This window comes from Asterias amurensis, chromosome 18 (assembly GCF_032118995.1).
Source record: "Asterias amurensis chromosome 18, ASM3211899v1".
In the NCBI taxonomy this organism is placed as follows: domain Eukaryota; kingdom Metazoa; phylum Echinodermata; class Asteroidea; order Forcipulatida; family Asteriidae; genus Asterias; species Asterias amurensis.
In genome coordinates, this window is record NC_092665.1 from 15,791,132 (window position 1) to 15,803,387 (window position 12,256).

At 41.3% G+C, this 12,256-nt stretch overlaps 2 protein-coding genes across 2 annotated transcripts; both read right to left on the reverse strand.

Annotated features, from left to right (window-relative positions):
- Positions 1–2,012: 2,012 nt before the first annotated feature.
- LOC139950558 (uncharacterized) lies at positions 2,013–5,295 on the reverse strand. Its single transcript, XM_071949301.1, has one exon. It carries the CDS (start codon positions 5,079–5,081, stop codon positions 3,276–3,278), a length of 1,806 nt encoding a protein of 601 aa, XP_071805402.1. The 5' UTR covers positions 5,082–5,295; the 3' UTR covers positions 2,013–3,275.
- Positions 5,296–8,242: 2,947 nt separating this feature from the next.
- LOC139950516 (uncharacterized) lies at positions 8,243–9,929 on the reverse strand. The gene has a single exon (XM_071949244.1). The coding sequence runs from the start codon at positions 9,705–9,707 to the stop codon at positions 8,604–8,606; it is 1,104 nt and encodes a 367-aa protein (XP_071805345.1). The 5' UTR covers positions 9,708–9,929; the 3' UTR covers positions 8,243–8,603.
- Between the last annotated feature and the right edge of the window lie 2,327 nt (positions 9,930–12,256).

The following is a 12,256-nucleotide window of genomic DNA, read 5'->3' on the forward strand; positions in this document are numbered from 1 at the left end:
AAATACGATTATGTGAATTCTTAAGTCTTACACTGAAAGTATACTTGCCTTTCGGATAATCTGTTTGACCTAAAGCTCCTGACAATTTCTGTAAAGGGTTTTATGATGTCATTGGGGTCAGATTGATGCGTGAAGGTTAACAATGTTGGTGTCATGTCTGCAAGAAGACTGCCACTGTCTGCATTCATACAAAGATCTGAAAGGGGGAAACAAGGCAAAATAAAAACATTGTTGAAAATTGTTTTACCTCAATGTTCTGACGTCATCAGGTATCAACATAATAGTAAAATCAAGGGAGAATACTTTTAAAGGAACACGTTGCCTTGGATCGGTCGAGTTGGTCTTTGAAAAGCGTTCTTTGACCGTTTGTTATAAAATCGATATGGTTAGAAAGATATTGTAAAGGTAGAATACAATGATCTACACAAATATGCCTCAAAATTGCACGGTTTTCTTTTTACCTCGTCGACTAACGCGGTCGGCCATTTATATTTGACTCCCATAAATGGCCGATCGTGTTAGTTCGCGACGTAAAATGAAAACCGTGCAATTTTGAGTAATAATTGTGTGGATCATTTTATTCTACTTTTAAAACATCTTTCCAACCATATGCATTCAATAACAAACGGTTTCAAACGCTTTTTAAAGACCAACTCGTCCGATCCAAGGCAACGTGTTCCTTTAAGAAACAGTCCCCTTGTCAACCGCATTATATAAATCAGTTCAAAGTACGTGCAACATCATTAGCTCAAAAGTCACATTTCATACTCACACATGTACCATAGTTCCTATCCGGTTCCATGAACAGAACTTTTCTTGAAAACCACTTTTTGAAGGACATGACCCAAGAGATCCCCAACCGAAGCCAAGAGTAATAAAACTCCCCCCCCCCCCAAAAAAAAAAAAAAAAAAAAAAAAAAGCAAATCAAAACAAAAAACTCTCCCGATCACTATAGATTTTGAACCTGCCAATTCTATACTTCCCAAAAATACTAAAGTACATTTCCCACATAAATCAGCTACACATCGAGCAATTTTCTTCATCAATTTGATCAATTCATAGGTATTTATTCCAAGAAGAAGTTCAGCTACCTTTGGGAGTAGAGTATCACCCTGGCCTGGCGACCCGGAAGTCCGTCTCTTTAAAGTGCCACATCACGAAGAAACACACAACTCGTCTTGTGATGAAATATAAATGAAATCCAACTTTCTTGAAATTCTCATACCTGCAACATCGGCAAAGAAATGTAACAAATAAGGTATGTTGGTGGTTACATACTCATACTCCGAGACCCTGGTGTATTTTCCTATTCCCCACCCTTACCCTCCCCTAACCTTACCCCAGCACTACCATGAGTGTCGGAGCATAGGGGCGTCGGAATTTAAAGCATTCCCCATTCTGATTTAGGGTCAAACCATTATAAACAAATATAAACAAAATGGAAATTATCCAGAATACGCCATTAAATAAATTTGACGAGTATTGGCGACACTTTTTGTACTCGCATTTTAACATACCTATTTTAGGCTCATTTTCCCTGAAATGTTTGTTTCCAAATTATCCACTTGTCCCCCCCCCCCTACCAACATGCTCCCCTAGTCAGGACATGTTTCCCGTGCATGTTTCTTCTCAAGAAGTCAACTTTTATTACGAAAAAAAGTACGAGGAGCAACTCCGAAAAAATAAATTCAGCCCAGTTGTCTCGTGAAACACACCACCAAAGCATAATGTGTGTGTCTGGTAAATTGCGTGAATCGGGGCACCAGCCACAACAAAACTTATTGTAATTGGGGCTTATTAATTATGTTAAGCATTACTATAATGTGCTTAGCAAGGTTTGTGGAAATGCTTACCACATATTCTGCGCTTACGGCCAATGGAGTTATCTGCTTTTAGTCACTAAAGATATGCAAGAGTATAATTCCCAAGTTTATTTTTATAACACAAAGAAATAAAAAAGAAATGGAATCTGGTATCAGTTTGATTAAACTTTTTTTACCACTATCTTTATTCACATTTACATACTAATTTACATGTTTTATCCAGCTCTAAACTTCTGCGTTTTCAATTATGTTTTATAAAGGAGTTACTGGTCGCGGAATGAGAAAGTACAGACATAATATTTACAGACAACAATCACATAAAGGTTTGGTTGTTGACAGAAACTTATCACCGCATTGTTTATCATTGTAATAGTGTAGCTCGATATTAAGGGGCACTGGGGTCGATTTCACAAAGAGTTAGGACTAGTCCTAACTTAGGACTAGTCCTAGGAGATATACAAATTGCATGGATAGTCCTAAGTTAGGGCGAGTAACTGGTCCTAACTCAAGATAAGACTAGTCTTGACTCTTTGTGAAATCCACCCCAGGACACGTTTGGTTAAAATGTCAAAGACGAGTTTCCTCACTTTGGATCCCAAAATATTAATAAAATGTTAGATCTGTGAAAATGTGGACTCCACTGTCCATCAAAGTTGCAAAAGAATAATTAACGAAAAAACACAATTATTGCACAAATGGGTGTGCTTTCTGATGCCTAATAAAGTGCTTCAGGACTGAGATCTTTTAGCATTTGAGTGCGAAATTACCTCTTTCTCAAAAACTATACGTTACTTCAGAGGGAGCCGTTTTCACGATGTTTTGTGCTATAAACAGCTCCCCATTGCTTGTTACTAAGTTGTTACGCAAAAAGTTATCTTTTAGTAATTGACAATGAAGTCTTTTAAAAACGACCAAAGGTTTCTTTTAATAATAATATTTTATGGAAGTAAACTTGACCACAAACTTGAAGCTGGTAAAAGTAACTGGTAAGCGGTTTGTGGTGAACCACATGTGGTTCGCGGGATACAACACCAACCTCAAACCGACCAAAACCTAAACAAACAAGCCTCAAATCTACATTAAGCGATCATCAAAATAAATAAATAACTGACTTTAAAAAAAAACAAAATCATTTTACTCATCAAACGATTAAGCTGCGCAGACCGGTGGAAGATTTCCACCCTTTGTTTTAACTTTGATTTCACAGAAAGAAATTGTGGCTTAACAAATGACTTCATCTGCAACACCAAAGTTTCCGTGTGGTTTATGGTTTAATAAACAAATTGCTTGAAAGTTAATGTTGAAGACTGATGACACTCTCATGTTTGAATAATTTACATTATTATAATTTATACAAAAGTCTATCAAAAATTACTGCAGACTGTTTTTTGTTGAAGATTATTCCTCCTACTAAGTTCTTAATTAGATCCTTTTCTTTTTTTAAAGGCACATCAAATCGGAGAGATTGCCGACACGTAGATTATTCTCGGTTGTTTGTGTTGGGTGTGGTCGACCACACCCACCCGGGAGGTCGACTTCTTAATAAACATCACTATAATAATAAATGACATTACAGTAAACAAAACGGTCGCCCCGAACCAAGGAAAGTCATCATCAGATGGTTTTTGATGAGTATGAAACGGCAAGAAACTGGTTGTCGACGAAGCTGCAGTGACTGGGCTCTCATCCTGGGAAGTGACTGACTCGATGGTCGGCAAACTGGTAGGCGAAGGGGCATGGGAGTTGGTCGGCAAGAAGGCAGACACGACAGCGTTTGGCAATACGGTAGGCGAGTCTCTAGGCAAGATGGTGGTAGGCAACACGGTAGGCGAGTTGGTAGGCGAGACGGTAGGCGAGTTGGTAGGCAATATGGCGGTAGGCAAGACGGTAGGCGAGTTGGTAGGCAAGATGGCGGCCGGTAAGACGGTAGGTGAGTTTGTAGGCGAGTTGGCGGTCAACAAGACGGTAGGCAAGTTGGTAGGCGAGTTGGTAGGCAAGGCAGCGGTCAAAAAGACGGTCGGCGAGTTGGTAGGCGAGGCAGTGGTGGACAAGACGGTAGGCGAGTTTGTAGGCGAGTCGGTAGGCAAGATGATGGTAGGCAAGACGGCAGGCGAGTTGGTTGGCAAGACGGCGCTCAACAAGACGGTAGGCGAGTTTGTAGGCGGGTCGGTAGCCAAGATGGCGTTTGGCAAGGTGGTAGGTGAGTTGGTAGGCGAGTTGGTAGGCAAGATGGTAGGCGAGTTGGTAGGCGAGACTGTAGGCGAGTTGGTTGGCAATATGGTAGGCGAGTTGGTAGGCAAGATGGTGGTAGGCAAGACGGTGGTAGGCAAGACGGTAGGCGAGTTGGTAGGCGAGTCGGTAGGCAAGATGGCGGTAGGCAAGTCGGTAGGCGAGTTGGTAGGCGAGTTGGTAGGCAAGATGGCGGTCGGAAAGTCTGTAGAATCGGTAGTGGTTGATTCTACAGGGTTGAAGTGAATCCGGCTGTTGAGCCGAGTTGTAAGAGTTTGCATTAAAGATACCGGTTTCTGTCGTACCGAAATCGGAGCAAAGACGCAGGACCGTTTTCTTGAGGGATAGCGAATGCTCGTGATATTGCATGAGATAACTACCCCGTCGTGGGCAAGGCTGGCCGTCAAGTTCAAGCTCCGAACAATCCTACCATCAGTACTGATCTCAGTGTTCCATAGCTCGTTTTGAACGTCCTCATTCATTGAAGTAATCATCAGATTTACCTCGGGGTAACCCAGCGACGATTCGCACCTGAGGGACAGGACATCGCCGGTGAAAATAGTTGTGTCTTCTCCCGGTGTACACTCCGGGTTTGTGTCGTCTGGAAAGGTATACACCGTAACTGTTAACTCCATTGTCTCAAGTACGAGATATTCATACGCCGAGGTGTGCTGGACGACAAGGCAGTGGTAGACTCCTCTATCACGCCCCTGGACGGACGAAATACTCAGGGCGTTCTGCTTGTTCGGCGAACCATCACCCCGGCTGACCAAGTCTTCGGGCTCGACTAAGAACCTGCCTCCCGTTGTCAGTGTTTCGTTGTTCGAGTTGCGCCAGATTATAGACATATCAGAGCTTAAACCTTCACCCTGACAGTTCAGGTAAATGTTGTTCCCTTCTTCTACTTCGATGTTTTTCTGCAGCGGTAGATGGAGCACATTTAGCATAATTCCTTCTACACTGGTAGTGTACATGTACAACACACATAATATGAGAAACACTCCACAAACTTTCGTGTTCGATGCCATAATACTGTTAAAATCTGTTTTGCGTTTACACCATGTATCTACTCGCGTAGGTTATGTTCTTTTGAGAAATTGCCTCACTACAGAATTAAACTCTTCTATCGCAGAGTAAATTTATCGGAATTCGGGAAACTGCTCTGCTACGTTGACACCTCACCATGCGATGGCTCCAATCACATAACACTATTTCAATACAAGCTCAAAGTAGTAACGTCTCTTCCTGATCAAGACTTCGCGAAGTTGTGATTGTACAGCCGAGCATCATGGTTTTATAACCCTTCCGTGTTAAGAGGAACTTGATGACCCGTGTTTCCCGGTATCCACGCTCCTGGAGTTACAGTGTCTTAAAGATAGAGGGGATTTCCCACGAAGAATATAGCAGTGACTCAGCCAGAGTCACGTGCTTTGATCTGAGACGCAGAGTCAAGTGGTTGGCCAATGAGCTTTCATCACCAATGGTGAAACTTTAGACACGGGTGGAGGTAAACGGTACCACTATGTGTAAATCTCTTTTTGATTGGTTCTGAAAGGAACTGGTGTTGTAAATCTTTTCGTTCTTCAGAACACCACTCAGAGAGATGTTTAACATATGGCGCTACCGTAAACCTCGCCTGATTTCAAATTCTACTTGATATATGTTCCCCCGTATTCACACTGGGATTTTTGAAAGATGGGGGGGATTTCCTGCGAAGGATATTTTAGAAAGTACATATCTTAATAAAGCAAGATACAAATATCATGCTATTTATTTTTAACTTGCCTCTGCTGCATGCTCTTGTAGTGCAATTGTTTATTTTGTGCTTCTATTTATGATCTTTTAAAATATTAAATTAATAGTAGCACTTAACAGAGTTTATAGCAAGAGGTGTGTTATGCCTCCCTAGTGGAAAGTATTTTTGTATTTTAGTCTTTGAATATCTTGTATTTTGTATTTGTACTTAAGTAAATATTTTTTATATCTTAATGTTTTTGCGTAATAAAAAAAAAATAGTATATATATTTTCTTATGCTCTGTAATTTTAAACGCAATTTAGCCTCTGGCTGCCAAGTTTGGATGTTTTTTAATAAACCAATAATAATAATTATAGTCTAATGACCATAGTCACGTGCTTTTCTCTGAGATGCATGCAGGACCAGTTGACCAATAAGCCTTCAACAAAAGTGGTGTAAATATGGTGTTGGGGGGGGGGGCTATTGGGGGGGGGGGGCTATAGTGAGAACCATGAGAAAATATGTGCTGGGGCTATTGTTTACCTAGCCTTTAGTCAAGGCGCACGCGGCACACCGAATGGCACGCACAACCCCAAAAATGTAACGCACGAAAAAAGACTATCACCGCGAGCGGCGAAGCCGCGAAGCGCCTTTACCAACTCGTTTTGGGGCCTTATGTTTTTTCTTTACATTTGCCAACGATTTTGGTGGGGGAAAATGTAATGCACAATGCATTAGCGTGGTGAGTTGCTGGCCAATAAGAAGCCATAATTACTTGCATGACGTCACAAGAACGTTCGATGCAAATTCGTTACATTTTCTCCCACCAAAATCGTTGACAAATGTAAAGAAAAACATAAGGCCCCCCAAAAACGAGTTGGTAAAGGCGCTTCGCGGCTTCGCCGCTCGCGGTGATAGTCGTTTTTCGTGCGTTACATTTTTGGGGCTGTGCGTGCTATCAGGTGTGCCGCAAGCGCCTTGACAAAAGGCTATTGTTTACCAAGAACAAACATTTGCAAGTCTGAGATATGCGTTTGTACTGAACAATTTATGTATTTTCCAAACACTCATAATAGGTTCATAATGGAAGATGTTTTAAAAGTTGAAAACCGTTTCTTGATTATTGAATTACATTTCTAACCAATATTCAGAAGATGTTTCTACCTTGACCCATTGCATCAGCACCAAACACTATAATTCGGTTAACCTTATCAACAAGTTACAAATTGTCATAAAAAAGGTGTCTTCCAAAGGCCGCTGTTGTATAGATTATACCAATTTTCGTCTCGCATTGACCAATAATTTCTTATTTCTCAATTTTGAAGAAACCTACTGACAGAAGTGCCATTCTATGAGAAGAAACATTTATTGGGAATTCCCAAGACATTTCAGTTGACATTTGTACGACCCGGAAAGAGCTATATCTGAACAGGGTTAAGCTACATGTCCCGGGGTTCACATACCCCGGGGGAGGGGCTAATTTTGTTGTGAGTGTAAAGCCAGCATGGGGTGGTAGAAAAAGTCCCCAGCATTTTCCCCCGAGAAGCGGCTCAAAATTTCGAAATAACTAATTGACTGGGTGTTTTTGGGGGTCACGATGAAAGACGTCTTCTGAAGGGGAAATTTATGACTGACTGTAACCCTGCTTAGTCATGTTATATTGACCGTAATATGTACCAGAATTCAGGTTTCATGGAAGGTCATTTTAACAAGAAGTTCGGTTAGACAGCGCATCTCTAATATCAAAATACCCCTCGCCCCCTTAAAAAAGAAGAAGAAAAAAGCCCCCGCCCCCCTCAAAAAACCCTAAATGTGTACAAAACAACAGACAATTTTTTAAACAATTCTCTTGCCGTCCGTATGGGATGGTTGTTTTTATTTAAGTTATACCATTACTTTCATACTTTAAACAAAAACTCATTTATTTATATCCAATGCCGTCAAACACAAGTAAAAAATAATATTAATAAGATATTAAACAAAATAATAGCCACAGCAGAAACGTCTCAAGAATGGGGTGGGGTGTCTTTGGGATGCCAGTATTTTAAAACGCAAATTTTTCTAGCATGGCCCGAGTTTTAGCAGCAAGAAGTTTTCTCTCAACTTTTTCTCTTCTGACAGATTAAGCTATTTCAAAACACACACACATTTTCGCTGATGACACAGACAATGCACACGATACATGTAACGTGCAACCTTAATTGCACTTGGCTAAAAACTGAGAGATAACGTCACAGGGCCCCGACAAGAATTCATCTTTTAGTTTCCCACTGATCATCACTGTTTTTCGTACAATACCTTAAAATGAAATCATTCTCGAATACCCCACAAAACAAGCCATTTAAAAATCTAAGTCTAAAGCACCCAGGCCTGATACTTCACAGAATCATCGAAGGCGATTGCCTCCATGCCCCTGGTCATTCTTGCCTTGGTGCCATTGAAATGCTCCAATAGAAATTTAAAGTTTCCTGACCAATGATAAAATACCTTCGAGTGCTGGAAAAAAAAAGAAAACAATACCAGGCCTACTCCGAGAAGTATGAAACCAGGAGAGGCAAATTTCAATTTTTTTTGCGAGTCAATTATTTACATTGACTTTTTACATGAAATAATACAAAGATTGAGGCATAATGATCTCTAGCCACGCCAATAAATTACAGAACTGATGACTCAACTCACAAAAATAATGCCTCTTGAATTGGCCCTCAGTTTGATGACCTGACAAACAAATAATAAACAAGTTTCAATAAAGAAGTAACATTCAAATATACATGTATTTCATCATAAGTCTCCACCTTTTATTGCAGAGTCATGTCACAGAGGAGAACTGCTCGATATAGTAACAACTGTATCTGGGTAAAACTGAGTGTTATCAATCCCATTCAGTCTCAAGTTCCCGTTTTTCGATTTCTGTTTCTCGATGAAGGCTTCTTGGGCCTTTGTCACCTTGTAAATGTCTCGGGCCTTTTTATATTTGAGGACTAACGCACACGTGATGATGTTGATGGCAATAGCGAGGGCCAGCAGAGCAGCACAAACCAAAAACGCGTACAGCCAGGGGAAGCCTGATGAGATTTGTTGCATGGTTGGTTTGGGAGGTAAAGTAGAGAATTCTTCGGGACGAACGGTGACCATGGTGCTGAGGAGGCGAGTCGCGGGTGGTTGCGGTGCGATAGACGGTGTAGATACCGGCCTCTCGTTGACGGTTATCGGTCCGATGAAGCAAGTTCTTGTGTTTGACGGAAAGCGTGTGCTTGTTATACTGCACTGAACCACTGCCCCATCTTGGGCAAGTCTTGCCTCCCAGTTTAAACTACGTACGATTGTTCCTTCGTTACTTGTCACCGTGTTCCACTGCGTGTCACGAAATGTCACGTCGGACGGTGCGATGGTGACATTCACAGCGGGGTGACCCGGATATGTTGAACAAGTCATCGCCAACACATCGCCTATATTTACGGTCGTCGGCCCGCTCGGTGAACACTGTGGGTTGGTGTCGTTCGGAAAAGTGAATACAGTCAAAGTTACCTCTTCTGTTTCAATCACACGCTCCCCAAACTCCGGGTTATTCTCGACGATCCGGCAGCGGTACAGACCCCTGTCCTCCTCCACCACCGGTGAGATGGCCAACGTACAAGCCTTGTCTAGAGACGTATCACCCCGTCCTCCAAGCTCTTCGGCGGTGAGTGTGAACCGGTCCGAAGTGGCAAGGTTCACGGTGCCGTGTTGCCAGATAACGTAGCTATCTGCTCCCAAGTCCCTGCCCTCACACCTCATGGTCACATTGTCCCCTTCTTCAAGATTGTCAACGTCGCCATCCTCAATGAAGATTTCAAGTGTCGTCTCTCCACTTGTACATGCTAGAAGATGTAACAGGACAAGCACCAAACAATTCACCATCGATACTCTTGATGCCATTTTGTATACAGTCCGTCTCAGAACCAACTTGAAACCTATAAAGCCACGTTTTAGACTTCTGAAGCTTTTGGCCGACGAACAATTTCTGAAGCGAGCCAAATCTGTGGCCGGATATTTAAAGGCTCCGTCAAGTGTTTACATTTCTACTCAATATTTCTTGGTATTTCCCAGTGTCATCTGTAATCCAGTTTGCCCCCGTATCCTTATCGCAGCCAGTATAATAATATTGGATGATTAACTCGAACAGTCTGGTATGGATTGTATGCCCTCGAACCTTGACCCCAAACCGTGACCTCGCTCCTGATGACAGTCGCGTCCCCCGTCGGTGCATACATGTACTTTGTGTCGTGTTATGTTGGTGTGTCGTCATACCTGTTGAACTTTAAAGGGGCAGTCGGTTATGGATTTGTCCTTCATATTTCGAAGTTTGTCTGAATCAAAAAACATAACAACAAGGCCTTTAGCGCCAGAACCGTTCAGTGATATTATACGATTCATTTCGTTTCAACCATGGATCAATAAATAGTTTATTGCTTCATGTTTCAACTTATTAATGTTTAATAAAAAACTCAATCGCGGCATCAGCCGAATTTCAAATATATTCACAATAAAAGTATAAAACAAAATTGAAGAAAGCACAATGGAGTAGCAGCAAAGCGTATATAACAACAAAACAATATAAATTTCCTTTTAATTGTTGTCAAAATTTCTGCTTCACTACAGACGAAAATATCATCACGAAGGTTACACACCTATATTCCGACACCCCTATGTTCCAACACCCCTATGTTCCGACAACTGAACCTATATTCCGACACCCCTATATTCCAACATCCCTATGTTCCGACAACTGAACCTATATTCCGACACTCCTATGTTCCGACACCCCTATATTCCGACACCCCTATGTTCCGACACCCCTATGTTCCGACAAGTTGTTTTCGCACATTATTACTCAGTTGATCAATAACAAAAACACAACTTGTATTACGCCAGGTTTCCCAGTAAATTTCGGCCGGGATTAGGTTTGAACATTCATAAAATGAATTTGTACTAATTTAAAAAGTGATGGAATCACACATGCATTTCATTTTTTTTTGTGGTGGTTATACACATGAGTATGGCTCCCCGAGGTAGCTGGCAATAAAATACTCGGTACTTTGCTATTGTTAGGTGCGTGTCCGTGTTGATAACATTTCATGAGCCTTCAATCAGTAAAAATTCCAACCCTCTCCTGCGTTTATTGCGCCGATGTGTAATTTCTTTCTTTTGCCCCCCCCCCCCACAAAAAAAATAATAAAAAAATAAAAATAATAATAATAATTAACAATAATAATAAAAATACATAATTAAGTCCTACCACCCCCTCCATTACTCAGTCCTCTGCTAAAGATACTAAAGTTGCTAACTTGTAATAGCAGAATAACACTTGTTATACAAACTAAACTACTTTGTGGGACTACGTCAAGATAGGTTACCGGTACGTTCATGGACCAAATTGCGGTCATGTGTAGTTTCTTCAAGTCACACCGTTTTTCTTTTAAAAACAAAATGGCTAACACAAAATATTGGTACAGGTTGTCGGAACATAGGGGTGTCGGAACATAGGGGTTTTTGGGTCGTTGGAATATAAAGGTGTCGGAACATAGGGGTGTCGGAATATAGGGGTGTCGGAATATAGGGGTGTCGGAACATAGGTTGAGTTGTCGGAACATAGGGGTGTCGGAACATAGGGGTGTCGGAATATAGGGGTGTCGGAACATACATATGTCGGAATATAGAGCAGTCACCATCACGAAAAAGCCACACATCAGTTTAGCTGGCTTAGTAACGAAATGCACAAACTCACACAAACCACTGTTTTGCCATTCCTTTAAGAAATCACCCTCTACAACAATACCTCCAAGTTTTTAGTTCAACGTCTATGTGCCCCACTGATTCTTTTCACCAAGGGCCTAACCCACATGTATGCTTCTAAAAGAAAATCAAAAGGTGTGTATTGAAACGGAGTTGTCGCCCCAGAACGCTGCAAAATTAGTTATTTTTATGACTACTATTCAAAAAGCCGTGCGTAGGTTTGTTTTTTGTCTGGACGCAATGACTGCTCAGTCGTGCATGTATTCGTTAGAAAGCCTCGTCTGGGGCTACGACCTGTCAACTTATTTTACACAATAGCGTGACATTTTACAAATAGAGGTTCAGGAATTCCTTTTTAAGGTGTTCAACAAAAGTAAAGTTCATGTGTCTTACGAGTAAAGGAAAAGTAAAATAAATATCTTTACAATGGCGACGTAAGCAATTGAGGTGTGTACAGGTACCGCGCCTAGTCTGATTGCGTTACACGACTACCAAGGGGGGGGGGGGGGGTCTGTCACGTGTTTGAGGAAGAGAAGTGTTGTTTACTGTGTATTTGTTTTTGTTGACACATAATATGCTGTTTCTATTGTTTCCATCACACTATCCAGTTGGCCTAAATAATTATATCAGAGACTCATTAAACAAAATTTAACGCCATGAGAAAGCTATCATCAATTTTGGGTCTCAAAATT

What these genes read in the sequence shown, in the direction of transcription:
- LOC139950558 (XM_071949301.1), bottom strand. Translation starts at nt 5,081, where the DNA reads ATGGCATCGAACACGAAAGTTTGTGGAGTGTTTCTCATATTATGTGTG.
- LOC139950516 (XM_071949244.1), bottom strand. Translation starts at nt 9,707, where the DNA reads ATGGCATCAAGAGTATCGATGGTGAATTGTTTGGTGCTTGTCCTGTTA.